Source organism: Brachycentrus maculatus, unplaced genomic scaffold, assembly GCF_059751285.1.
Source record: "Brachycentrus maculatus isolate JH-2025_06_01 unplaced genomic scaffold, ASM5975128v1 h1tg000213l, whole genome shotgun sequence".
In the NCBI taxonomy this organism is placed as follows: domain Eukaryota; kingdom Metazoa; phylum Arthropoda; class Insecta; order Trichoptera; family Brachycentridae; genus Brachycentrus; species Brachycentrus maculatus.
The window spans coordinates 681188-696177 of NW_028280964.1; the positions used below are offsets into that span (position 1 = coordinate 681188).

A 14990-nucleotide genomic window follows, 5' to 3' on the forward strand; every position below is an offset into this window, starting at 1 on the left:
TGTACTATATCCCAGCAAACTTAATATTTTGGATAACGAAACGCCAATCCACATTCTCTACAATTGTGACGCACTCGCTCACATCCTTGGAGGACCTCTACTGGACTCCGAGAAGGTGAAGCTCCTACCACCAAGACAGGTCGTGAGTTACATGACTCATGTAGGTCTTGGCAGTGAGCTGTAATACAGAGGGAGGTCCCAATAGACCTAATATGGTCGCAGTGACATAAGGGATGCAAGATCCCTTGACCCCAAAAAAAAAACTTAATATTTACCCGCTACAGGGCAGAAAAGGTATACTTTAATTATTTTTTTAAATATACTAAATATTTTTCAAATGGAAAAAAAACCTTCAGGTTTTACCTAAAAAGATCTGTTGCACAATAAAAAGTTCAATAAGTGGCTTGATATTTATTTTTAATACATTGTATTATATTTTTCAACTTTAAAAACGTTCTCCTGAAAAATCGAGTTTTTTGACTTATGACGTTCTTGAAAGGAGTGAGCGATGTGTGAATATGTTTGTGTTCTGGTTATCCATCGTACTGCAGTATTGACAACTGATTGGAGAACAGTATGACACTTTGTAAGATTTTCATAAATTGCATTCTATTGAGACAAATTCACAAGGACCTTAAGTGATTCAAAAGGAAAGTTTCTTTTTATCGTCTGCAGGTAAAAACAAAACAGTATTATTTATTCGTTTAGAACTTTTTTGTATTTATCATCCTTTTTTTAAAATTGGTTAGTCAAATGGTCCAATTGAATTTGGCAAATATATATCTAAAGCACGACCTGTACTTGGTATTGAAATGAAAATAGTCATTAGATGTACCTACATTTTAAGAAAAACCTATGTTTAAAATGCTCAATTAAATTAAGTTTTTAATTTTGTATAATAATATTAAAATTCTATATGTTTATGTAACTTTCTTTGCTTTAAATTTATTTTTCTTACTTAGTTTTAAACCTTTACCAATATAGATTAAGTAGAGATGTGACAGAAGTAATAGTTGCTTTTTTGTTTATATTTCTTAACACATTGCAGTCGGGCGCTTCGAACTACAGACTCTAGCCTATAGCGGACGTTTTTCGCGATTAGCGCAAAAATATATCGCTTTCTTAAAATTGACACAATTTCTAAACCAAATAATATTTTCGATTGAAATTTTCAAAGAAATCATACATGACGTTTAATCATCAAATATAAATTATAATGATAATTTTTAAGTATTCCGTATTTCACAATTTTAGAAGCATTGTAAACTCTAAAAAATAGTCTTCCCCTCCGAGGTATCATTCCCTATACAATGCTAATATATTCAAATAATAAAATACCAAACAGTAAACAAAACAGTGCGAGCTGTATGAAAAATAGTCCAATACGTGAAATGACTCAAACTAAACTGAAGATTGAGATCGCATAAAAACTCTAGATTTCTGGCGATGCCTTTACAAGCGACACACTAGCCAATCCGGACTAGGCATCTCAAATAACGTCAACAGACTGTCGCCTAGCACCTAGGTAGCAGATTACCCTTCAACGCGTTTTATTTCACGCTGATAACAAACCCGTATATTGCCGTCTCCCGCCGATAACCGACAGTCGACAAAAACGGCATTTGCCGTGTCCTGCAGTTGACCGACAGTCCGCGAGAAATGGCAAATGCCGTGTCCCGCCGACAACGTGTTAAAAGCTTATTTTTTTCACGTAAAATTGTAAATATATTAGGGGCTAAAAATATGCAACCAAATTTGTGCACTTATTGGGGGGATTAACTTTAAATGATAAAATTTTCCGGAAGTCATCTACCTTGGGGGCTGTGCAATGCAATGTGGGGGAGTCTGGATGGTTCCATTCTCCTCATTCACATATCATTGCGCATATCAATGTCTTTTTCGTTGCCTTCCTTACTTAACGACATTTTTAATCTTAGCATATTTTGTTTTCAAGGTTTTAAATATATGTTCGCGCTTAAACACTTTAAAAAGTGAAGAATAACAAAATAATAAGTTACTCTATGTTTATTTTGTTACATTTAGGTTTAAACAAAATAACACTTGTGATATATTTACTTCTCTTTTTATAAGCATGAAAAAATATGTATGTATATTTTTTATTTTAATGAATTCACAGGTTGAACATAGTCATTATTAGCTGTTGCAATCCTGCAGTTTAAAAAAAAATCATTGGATGCATGTGGTATTCAGAAAAACCTATAGAAGCTTATCAATTTGAAATTCAAGAAACGAATACTCAAAAATTATAAATAATGTATTTTCTTGCATCATGTCCTATCACAAAGTGAATGCCGAAACAGTAAATAAATTTTGTTTATGCAATAGTTCAAATCAAAGTTTTATAAAAAAAAATCCATAATATTTTTCGATTTTTGTGAATTTCAAGTTACTCTTTGAACTAATAAGGTTTTATTTTACAGATTTTATTAAACTGTCAGTTTCAACTGTGAACTAAATGAGTGTATGGTGTAATGTATGGATGCAAAACATGGAATTGGCAAAATAAGGGTGAAATCAGAGTGAACACCGCTGAAATGAGATCCCTTAGACCAGTGGTTACCAATATATGGCCTGCGGAGTGGATAATAATAAATAATAGTAATATCGTTTTTATATAATGTTGTTCTTTGGCTGTGAATTCACAGCAGCTATAGCTGCTGCTATATATTTAAATTCATCAATCGAAATTTGATTAGGTTGTGGACCCAAAGTAAGAAAATTGGGTATTCAGAATAAGAATTTATTTTTAATTCTTAAAAAAAAATTTCAAAAATAAATTGCCACATTGTTTTTTTAAACGTGGGAACGTTTAAAAAAACAATTCGGTCCTTTTCTCAAAAAGGTTAGTGACCACTGCCTTAGATGAATGTGTGGAAAATCAATGTATGACAGGTTGAGTTAGTGATAGTTGAAAAGATTGAGAAGGGTTCTTTGAGGTAGTTTGGATATGTGGAGAAAATGGATGATCAGAGAATGACTAAGGGAGTAGTATATTTGGAAAATCTGAATGGGAGAACAGAATGAGGAAAGCCAGAGTTGCATGAAAGAGTTGGCACATCCGAATCAATGAAAACCTGAAATCTGGTGGTGTCAAATATCTATGGGATCGGAGGCTTGTTTGACTAGATGTATGTATGTCGGGATAGACGCGGGTGGCATTCCATCCTCTCTGCCTACCCCTGCAGAAACGGTGTGATAGTAGTAGTAAGTTTTTATTACAGTCAATCTACTAAATTGTCAGCATTTGTTCGCAATGTTTAATTAACCTTAAAACTATGTAATGTACGAAGTATAAATAAAGACACATATTTTTAAATCTCAGAATGTTTTATTTCCATAATTATAAATATCCAATGGCTCGATAATATACCAGGAATACATTTTTTCCTAATCACGCAACTCATCAGTCTTCAAGCAAGCCGTAAAGCTGCATATAATATCCACAAAAATATTTCAAACTACCTTAAGTGTAAAATATATAATATTTTCAACTTTTCTCGTCCCACTAGCTGGATGTTATATATGCCATGATTAGAAACAAAGGTAGACTCCTTGCGACTTCTCACCGACCGCGAGACCATGAGACCATTAGAACAGATACATGTTACAACACCGACTGTATTACACTACAACTGAATAACATTCCAAGCATCATAAAATATTGTGACATAGAAAGCAACGTAATATTCTGATATACCATTTATAATAGCGATCATATTCTTTTGGCAAAACATTACTTATATTATGTTACAAAATTTGCTTTAGGTAAAAGTAACACCAAACAGCCGCAACTCCCGAGAGAGAGAGATGCGGCTATCTCGTTCCTTCATAGATTCTATCTTACAATAAAAGTTTACACTTAAGCGCTAAGTTATAGAGTATAAAATGTGATATAAGAATAAGTAGAGAAAAGTACTAATATGTATATAAAATCATTCACGTTAAAAATGCATGTATAAAATTGTATAAAACCAATAAAAACTGATAAATGGATATGTAGACTTGTGACACACGATATTAGATTCTAAAATATGGTTTAGTACATAAATATACCTCGAGATTTGTGTTTATCAAAAATACACCTCCATAAACACTACCTTTGTATTACATACTTACTGTATGAAGTGCGGGTACTTTGTATTGCGACTTGTACGTCACGTGCTCGCTACGCTATGTCATTTTATGTAAATACTCTCCATATATAATTACAATCTCGTTCAGACGCGGTGATAGCTTCACAGAGTGCACTAATTCGGATTGGAAATAAGTTTCATCTTTAAATTGCACCATTAGTGATATATGCACGTTACAATTACTAAATGTCGTGGTTCTTGTTCCTTTACTGTGGTATTGTTGTTCCCTTTGAGCTTAACATTAACTTCTACAATACTGGCCGCATAAACTAAATATTCCTGTATTTCTTTACCAAAATATACAATATCTGTAAGACATCCCATCATTGTCAGTTTGAGCTGTCGACGTTCAAATGTAGAGTAATTCCATTATATACACTGTAGATCAATTTAAAGACAATTCGTAACGCTAATCAGATATTAGTTACATCTGAAAACCCTTCAGTTCTGGGCACAAACTACATGGAAAGAAAAATAAAATGCTTAAATAATGCTCGCAATCTGCTATCCCTATTGGATTTGAGGCCTTCTTTACACTTAATTTAACTTAAATAACTGTGAGGGAACGCATCAGGTTCCGCTATGGTCAGTTGTGGCGGGAAATCATAACTTACTTAATATACTCGGTTACAGTTACATGTACGCATAGAAGGAGAGTAGCGATTAGTGGTTCATCCAGCAGTATGGCATCACTTGTGAAATCTATAGCTTCCATTCATTGGAGTCCCATCGGAGATACATAGCCTCTATCCTCGAATCGGAAGTGCATTCCATTCCGGTACATCTTCAGGTAGATTAACTAACAATAAAGGTTTTGTCCATTAAGTAAATTTTGATAACATGTAAATAAACAACAAAACCATATTTTTCTTACATTTAGTTGCCATTCAAAAAGGCTGAAAATAATAATTTCTTCTAGCTACAAATTAAGAATTAAATCTCGTTGATTAAAATATCACGGCACAATATAAGAAAATAAACATTTGTTTTTATAGTTTCGTAAGCAGACACGGAATAAAATGAAAGTCAATCTCAGCCTTTTTGAATAAAAATAATATTTGTTCACAGTAACTAAAGTATATCCGATTTACTGGCTCCCTTCATCGGTGTTGCCATTGGCAACGGTCTCTTCTTTCTCTCCGTTCTCCTGCGGCTTCTCTCCGTTCTTGTCCTTGTCGGCCACCTTGTCTCCCTTCTCCTCCTTCTCCTTCTCCTCCTTGGAGTCCTTCTTCTCCTCGGAGTTCTGCTTCTTATCCTTGCCGGCCTTGCCCTTGGCGGGGGTGGCTGGCTTGGGTTTCGGCTCGAGAGAAGGATCCAAGACAATTTTTCCGATGTTCTTACGGTCATGCATCTTCTGCATAGCTTCAGGTACCTAGGAATCATTAATAAAACCATTAGACAAGTATCAACGATATATTATTGTATTAAAATCTAACAAATAATTGCAATAAAGAAAATCATGCATTGCAGTATTCCTTGCCTATATTACTATAATTTCTATGTAATCAAATTTACCACAGATAAATTTTAATACATTATTTGAGGTAACCATTGATTGGCAGGTACTTAAAAGAGTACCTACCCAAGTGGAGAGCTTTGGCAGGAACTTTTTTTTTTCTTTTTAAAAAAGGATTATTGCTCAGTGTTGCCAACTTAAAATCTAAGATATGCTATAAATATGAATTTGCCATAGAGAAAAAATAAACCCTGTCTGTTGCCTGGAGACATTAGCAATGAATTCCATTACAATGATGCCAATTCAAAGAAAAAGACAAATTAAGGTAGTAAGTATTTCAGCCTGTATGTAACAAATTCAACATTTACACTCCATCCAGGTTGGTAGAACTGTTGGTCTATCCCTCAAATAAATCTGCACTGTTGGTTGTTCTACATCAGTTATTCCTCTAATTTAGTGGAGATCAGGAATTGAATTTGCAAATAAAGTCACTCTAAAAGTGGCATATAGAGATTGTCTAGTACTATTCTGAACAAATCCACCGTTTGGTGTAAATAAATATGAACCTATAGAGTGGCATATTCCTATGTTCTTCTTCTTCAAACCCTCATCCACACCCGATGGTGCATAGGGCACTGCATCACATAAACGCAGTGTTATCTTGATCGTTAACACGTGAAGGAAAGGTGATCAGTCCTCCACTTCAGGTACCAGTCCAGGTAATATTGAATAATTAGAGTGAAAAAATCACTTATTTTTATTCGACCCCTCCCTGGGAATCGAACCTGGGACGTCCAGCACGGTAGCTAAACGCGCTAACATGTAGAAAATTATCCCAATTAACTTATTCTTACTTATGACCCTTATCCGCACCCAATGGTGCATAGGGCACTGCATAGAATTGACGTAGTGTTATCTTGATCATTACTTACATGAAGGCAAGGTGATCACTCTTGCGCTTCAGGAACCACTCCAGGGTAATATTAAATAAATATTACAGTGTAAAATCACTAATATTTATCTTCACCCTCCCTGGGAATCGATCCTGGGACCTCTAGCACGGTAGCTAAACGCGCTAACCATTTCACCACGGAGGCGGACAACTATATTATCTCATGGATATTTTTCCATCCACTGCTCGAAAGATAATATAAAAGAACGAAAGGAACTTACATCTTCTAGAGCCCAGGTGGAGTCAAGGACGGGCTTCACGACGCCCTGCTCCCAGAGGCGCAGCACTTGCGAGAAGGCGGAGCGCACATACTCGGCCCCGCCGTGCTGGAACAGCAGGTGGCGGAGGTTCAGGCCAGCCAGGGTCTTGTTCTCGTCAAACAGCTTGATGGGGGACACCTTGTCCACCTGCCACCACTGGAATACAAACATTCAAATCATGATCAAGTTTCGCTTTAAATTTAAATAGATTTACTGACTCTAATATCGCACATTCCAGCAATTGAAATTTGAAATCAATATAAGATCTTAATTTTTAATTAATGTTTTACTTAGTAAATACCACTATTTCTTAAAATCTACTGTGACATGTGTTTCGATGCATTCAGCATCATTTTCAAACACCGTATGATATATTGTATATATAAATAAGATCTTAAGTTTCAAGTATTTAAAATATGAATTAATGTAGTAGACAAATTTGTAACCATGCTGATAATGCTGTTGTAAGGGATTTTTTTTTATAAATAAAACATAAAGTACAGTATATCTTTGAAACCATGAAGGATAAGCTAATTCTATTGGAACAATATTACTCTATGCTCTGGGGAGCTAAAAATTGTATGAAACAATATTGTCAATTAATATTTTAAATAATATATTGCTTTTTTAATAAATAAATTAAGTACATATCAAAAATTTTGTTTATCCATTTAATATTTTCTGTTATATTATCTAGTAAAATTATTTAACAAAATACTAAAATGTAAAGTATATAATCAAAGATAAATTTCTAATTATTTTAGTACAATTTTAAATTGATTGAAATATTTACCGATCTTGCAGCGCTGAAGAAGCTTTTGGTTTCTCCTGTAACAACGTTGGAGGAACCTGAAAATGAAGATAATTATTATTTTGGCCACAAGAATATGACTCTTCTATTTATCCATTGACAATAAACAATAAAGTGTTTTTGTTCGTTGAAATGTAAGTAACAAATGGAAAAGACGCACAATTTATGATTCCATAGATTTAAATGATATTTGTTGATCAATTAACATGCAGAAAATTATCCCAATTAAAATGGATAATATCAGCGTGACTTACCATACAAAATGTATTTGCCCATGGGCTTGAGGAGAGAGTATCCGCGGTTGCACTCCTCTCCGCACAGACAGTCCAGAACTACGTCCACACCATCAGGGCACACTCTGCGAATCACAAAAAATATTAACTGATTACTTCAAATCAAACTTTTCAACCAAACACTGCAGTGCACATGAGTCCAAAAATACAGATATTGAATTAATGATTGAAATGTGACTTAAAACCATGACCAAGTACAAACAAGCAATTCATACATTATCAAAGAAAATAGATCCTTCTATTTTCTTGACACCTTTTCTAGCTTGTACACGTATGTGATGTGCTATATGAAGTAATCTTATACAAAAATCTAATTAATTTTATGAATTGCATGAGTAAATTCTCAGTAAAAATCAACCAAGAGTTCCACATTCACTTGGAAAAGGTGAAACCAAATTTAAAAAAACGTAGGAAATTAACATTGATAACAGGTGTGAAGGGGGCATTGGATGGGGTATTTATTTCCATTCATATTTCTGGCATATTTAACATTTTAAGAAATTTACAATTGGCAACACTTATTCACCGACTTCAAATAAAATTTATTCCTATGGTTCTTAAGGTGTTTCATTAACTCGATGGTAATAAAAGGAAAAAAAGGGCTGACTAGAAATATCACTTTTATTTATTTTTGAATAACCATCATATAAAGTGAGTAAAAAGTTCGCTAGGTTCCAGCAAAAAAAGGTACATTTGATAATTCTTGGCAATTGCTAGATTTCCCTGAGGGTTTTCATAAAAAGGGGATTACTCAATAAAACTTACTTGCGAACTTCGCTAGTGTAGTCGCTTCCCCTCTCGAGTAGATGGTCGATGTTGCCATTCTCCTTGAGGGCTTCATGTTTGCTCTTTGAGCAGACTCCAAACACGGTGACATCCTTCACCGACTTGCACAACTGAGCTACGGCTTGTCCCTGAGAAGGAAAAAAATCATTTAAAATATACTGTTTAAAGAATATGTCAGAAAAAAATTCCAATATCAAAAAAGGTATTTTATTTACTGTTTCGATATTCACTTCGACGACTAGTTTCGGAAGCTATGCTTTCATCTTCAGGTCTAAATATAATCTATGAAACTAGTCGTTATAATAAAATAAACTCAAGTGGTAAAAAACAAGTGTTTTTTCTTTACAATTACAAAAAAAGTTAATGGCAGAAAAATTACACTAAACTTCTACCAACCAAACCAAATGTAATTTCTCTGTGAACAATATTTCTCCCACTACAGTCATAATGTATTTACTGTTCAGTAGTAACAATAATACCTTTATCTAAATAATATTTATGGATTTTATATATATATATTTCAATTAACTTGTGTGTTTTCCTTGTCTCAGGATCTGTTAGCGAAGAATACATACATCGTAAATTCAATCGTACATGGCTGGCAATTTTTACATAATCATAATTAATTAAGTATTATTTGTCTTTCATTACTGGCAACCCTCAACTTAACTTCAATATAATTCATTCAAATTGAATAGCAAATAAAAAAGTATATTAATAAATTAAACTAAATAAAACTAATTTTTTGCATTTGTTGTAATATAAATAGGTATTTGCGATGTATTTCATAAGGAAAAAATAAAACCGACACTATAATTTTTTTGTAATTATTTGAATTTCCGATATACAATACGCGTTAAACAAAAAAACGTACATGTTATAATAATACAAAAAAATAGTAAAATAAAGTATTTATGCGGAAAATTTCTAAAACTGAGCTAAGCTTTTAAGTGTATATGTAATATATTATGGTAAGGCACTGCAATTTTTAAGTATTTTTTTTATATACGAATTTTAAAACGAATATATATTAAAGCCCTTTAATTTACGCACATTATTAATTTGATTCTCGCATGTAACTAACTGATTTCAAACACGCGCGTTTGACTTTGAAAGGAAGGGACTCTATCTTAATTTTAATTAGAATATGCTAAGTGTAGGCGCAACTATGAAAAATTCAGATGGATTAAATTATTATTCAGGAGGCATCTATTCGTGCGCGTGGCGCACGAGGGCGCCAAAGGGTCCGACGGGCACATAACTTTAGTTTAAAAGGGTTAGAGCCAAGTTGAGGAATAATGAGGAAATTGTATTACGTGTTCGGACGATGAGAAACGGACATCAAAATTCTTGTCCGGAGACATGTTAACTTTATTAACATGTTTAAGTTTTATCATGGCAAAAACTAGGTATAATAATAGGGATATTGATATTTTTTCCCGTTTTTCGTACGTATCCCTCATGTTAATAAAATAATTTATTAATTGATTCGGCAGTCACATTGTGGTAAATACGGTGTTTGAAAATGATGCGGAATGAATCGGAACACGTGTCACAGTAAATTTTAAGAAAATGTGGTATTTACTAAAGTAATACAATAATTAAAAAAAATATTTATCCTTGAATTGACATCTTTCAAATACGATTTTTTTTTCAATAAGGTTTCTACCATATTTCTATTCTTCTCAAATTATTTTACATACTAGGAGACGTTTTGAAAATATTATTTAAAATTTTTGTGAAACTTATATTTGGAGCAGTTATTTATTCACAATATATTGAATTCGTCCAAATCTTTGTTTTTCACCAAAACATCCTACCCATGATATTAAATACGCTCATTCATTCAAACCCTTATCCGCACCCCAATGGTGCATATGGCACTGCATTATATAAGCGCTATGTTATCTTGATCGTTAACACACGAAGGAAAGGTGATCAGCCCTCCGCTTCAGGTACCAGTCCAGGGTAATATTGAATATATATTAGAGTGAAAAAATCACTTACATTTATTTGACCCCCCCCTGGGAATCGAACCCGGGACTTCCAGAACGGTAGCCGAGCGTGCTGACCATTACACTACGGAGGCGGACTACATACACACTACTCGAAAACCACACTACTTACATTCGTAAGTTGTATGTGTAAAATTGACCTTCTTTTACATTGAGTTCTGGGCAACATCTATGGTTGAGTTGAGTAAAATATATTTTTATTTTATTAGAGACCTTCATGAAATGTATGTAAGATTCTTCCCCAATTCATTTCCTTCATAGGGATATTATGATAAACTGTGCACACTAAACTCATTTCTCGAAAAATGTGAGTTTTAATGTATTAAAAATACTGACTTCAGTTGTCACATCAAAAAAATATATTATATTGTAAAAATCTTTTGATATTATGTTTTTAAAAATATTTTGGAGAGAAGCCATTTCTATTTCTGTATATACAACATATCAATTAAAATAACTAATAAAGTTAGACGTATAAAAAAGCGAAAATAAAGTATTGATCTGCACTAATAAAAACCAGCAGTATTTATTATTAGATTTAAAAAATCGAAAGCAGACGAGTACAAGCAGACTCGCGCTTTTTGAAATTCATAGGGAAATTATAGCGATTTTGATCGGAGTCGATTGACTGGAGTCGCGTTCGGTTAACGACATCGCGAGCATCGAACGGGGCGGGAATAAGTCTCGCGGCAAAGGGGGCGAAAAGACAAAAAGCAAAGTGAAAAACGAATGTTTTACATCGTTCCTACCCCGGGGGCCGTCGGCATTGCGCCATGCGGAGGCCATTTCTTTTTATTATCGAGAACGGCGAGGTGAGGTAGGTACTAACTGCCGGTAGCTAGTAGCTACCCCGCGCCATCGATTTTCTGTGTTGCCATCCTGTCTGGCTAGCAGCATGCGACGCTAGCGCCACCTTTTACGATTGCGTGATTTCGTACCCGAAGTTCAAACACTTTAAATGATTCCGAAATTCGTTAATTAAATGTCAATCTCAATTGTCTAGCGGTTAGCACATTTAGCCACCTTTCCGGTTCAATACCTAGGGGGGTAAAAATAAATATAAGTGATTTTCTGGGCTGATCTGAGATTCGAAGCTAACGGTTTAATTCCGTAATAAACGTAACTTTAACTTTGCTTCCATTCAACAAAAAAAAACAAATATTGATGTATTTTCCATTAACTTCACGACATATGGTTTTAAAGCGTCGAATAATATGAAGAATGACGGTGAAAATGGCCAACATTTATATGCGGAATTCGAAATGCAGTTAATTGACCAAACACACTAGTGTATGAAAAGGTACATGTAATAATACTAACAATTAACTAGAATATCAGCTATTTGCTAGTACCGTGATCGCAGATTACGATAGAATATCGATATAAGTAAAAAAAATTGACGTATATCATTAATATTCACTAACATATAATCCCTTTTCTACTCTCGCTACATCTGACTGCGAACATTTTTTTATTTGCAATCACGTGACATTTGTGGAACAATATGTTATGACTTCTTTAGACGGACGAATAACTTCTCGAATTAAAATAGCGAACAGACAGATTTGTTCGATTCTCCATGAAATTCTATCTCTGTTAGTACATTACGTTTAAGTATTGTTTTCATAATTTCATTTATCAATTCAGCAGTCACTTTGTGGTAATATCTTTCTATTTTTAATTTAAGTTTTGCTTGGTAAATACCGCTATTTTTTAAATCTATTGTGACACGTGTTTCGATGCATTCCGCAGCATTTTCACGCATATGTATACATATTATGTCACTATAGATTTTAAGAAATAGTGGTATTTTCCAAGTAAAACTTAAATAATTTTTATAGCTTACCTATACAGCGGAACCTCCATAACGAGCATAATTCGTTACCGAATCTTACTCGTTAAGCGATACATTTTTTTCTTTTGACTGGCGCGGAAGGCCCGGTTCACAAGTGAATGTCGTGAAAGGGGGACTTGCCCATTCTCTGTAACTCATGCGAAATGTCGCTCGTTAAGGGAGAAACTTTTTTAGTTTGTTTTACTCGTTATGAGAGGTTCCACTGTACTTTCATAGATATTGCTAAACTGGATGGCCCGCCATTTTATTAGCGAATTCACTCATCCGTGTGAAGGAGACATAAAGTACTATATCCGATCGATATTGCTCATTAGTGAAAATACGAGTTTCTCATTTCATTATAATAAGGTGACGTCTCATTTTTGCCAAGAGCGTTAAAAAGGTTTAATAATAACCTATCTCTGATGTCCGAGATGCGAAAGCTAAAATATATTTCAAAATGTCGGACGTATTTGGGAGCAACAAGTGGACCATAAATATGGACATTAAACTGTCAGAAGAGATATTCTTTCAAACGGAATATTCACCGAGGGAATACTTAAATAACAAGGCATTAATTAAAGGGATGTCGTTAGGATTAAACGAAGGACGTTCTCGTTTCAAACAGTTTAATGAATCAATTAGGAAATCGAAAAAATGTATAAAGCGTCCTTTATTTCGTAAAAAGCTTTTATTCGATTCTCCAAAAAATCAAGGCATGAGGTTGGAACCTACAAATTAATTAACTTTTGTTTCTTACATTGGATACCGGATCGGAACTACGCGGCGTATACTCGATCGTTAACTGGAGTCAGGGTTATCAACCCTTTGATTTTTGTATAAATATATGGAATACAGATACAACATTTCAGAGTGTCCAAATTCTTGTTCACAAATCTGGATTATCTCCAATTATAGGAGTTATTTTTCATATTATTTTTTGACATCTCATCAAAGATGAAGTAGAATATGGAAGTCTGGGCATTTACGGGGCTGACGACCGTCATAGGCTTGTTTAAGTGATCACTTTACACACGTGTAACATTCACCAATTCTACCCATTTTTGACAACCACACTACGCAAACTCTTTATATATGAACCAATTTAGAAACCTTGTTCTTGAATCACTAGAACTTCACTAGAGACATCATATAGAGCCCCGTAATGCCCAGACTTCCATATTCTACTTCATGATGAGATGTCAAAAAATAACATGAAAAATAACTCTTATGGTTGGAAATAATCGAGAACCAGTATTTGGACACACTTATTAAAAATTAATATTATTTATGTGTATTTTGGATCTTTGGGTTGGTACCAGGACTCCGTTGTGTACTGCCATAATAATAATAAAAAATAATAAAACTCTTATCCGCACCCCAATGGTGCATAGGGCACTGCGTCATATAAACGCAATGTTATCTTGATCGTTTACACATGAAGGAAAGGTGATCAGCCCTCCGCTTCAGGTACCAGTCCAGGGTAATATTGAATAAATATGACAGTGAAAAAATCACTTATATTTATGTTACCCCCCTTGGGAATCGAACCCGGGACCTCCAGAACGGTAGCCGAGCGTGCTGACCATTACACTACAGAGGCGGACATAGACATTACATACGGAGTACTGCCATAATAGTATAATTATAATATACTTTTTTACTAAAGTTGTAACTGCAACTGGTCAAAATTCCTACAAAGCGATCACATGCGGAAGCGACTGTTTAATTACATTCCAAAGCCGTATAAAAATTTCAACGAAACGCTTTTTATTATTCTTTGTCCCGGGGTGGTCCACTGATTTACGTTCCATTTCTCACAGTACTTCTGCGAATGGACGCCATATGGCTCAGATCGACCAATGACTAAAATAAGAGGAATGCACGCTAGTACATCTTGAATATTTTCAGATTATTAATGCGAATATGATATGATGTATCACGAATAAGTATGTTCACAACACACAACACAAATAAACAACGAACCTTTATAGTGATAATATTTACATTTTGAAAGATAAAGGTAATATAAGTATTTATATTCGTAAGAAGGGTTTATAATAATAATAATTTGGATAATTTGTATGGCGCCATTTTCGCAAAATACTACCTCAAGGACGCTTCTAAAGACATGGATAATTTTTTGCATGGGTTTATGGGAGATACTACTTTTAGATCGATTTTGACGTTTGATTGCGTCTTGATTTCACATTTTTACATCTCAACATAGATGAAGAAAATGTGGATGTTTGCGTATTTACGGGGCTTAAGACCCATCATAAGCTGGTTCAAGCGATCACTTTATAGAAGTGTAACATTCATCATATCTACCCATGATTTTTTTTAAAAGGAATAAACCGCAAAGCCTCTACTTTAAGTGGCTTGTCAGCAGGTAGGATAGTAAGGATAGGGAAGGTAAATGTGAAAAA

General features: G+C 34.1%; 1 protein-coding gene across 1 annotated transcript in view; it reads right to left on the reverse strand.

Moving 5' to 3' along the window:
• Positions 1 to 3329: 3329 nt before the first annotated feature.
• The window catches only part of LOC148307012 (putative NADPH-dependent quinone oxidoreductase VAT1L), a 121001-nt gene continuing 109340 nt past the window's right edge, over positions 3330 to 14990 (reverse strand). Inside the window, exons 4-8 of the mRNA XM_088264084.1 lie at positions 8692 to 8840; positions 7888 to 7991; positions 7616 to 7671; positions 6784 to 6978; positions 3330 to 5526 (exon numbers count right to left, since the gene is read on the reverse strand). Of these exons, the coding sequence (XP_088120210.1) occupies positions 5242 to 5526; positions 6784 to 6978; positions 7616 to 7671; positions 7888 to 7991; positions 8692 to 8840 (789 nt within the window). The 3' untranslated portion in view covers positions 3330 to 5241. The remainder of the gene's footprint in view (positions 5527 to 6783; positions 6979 to 7615; positions 7672 to 7887; positions 7992 to 8691; positions 8841 to 14990) is intronic.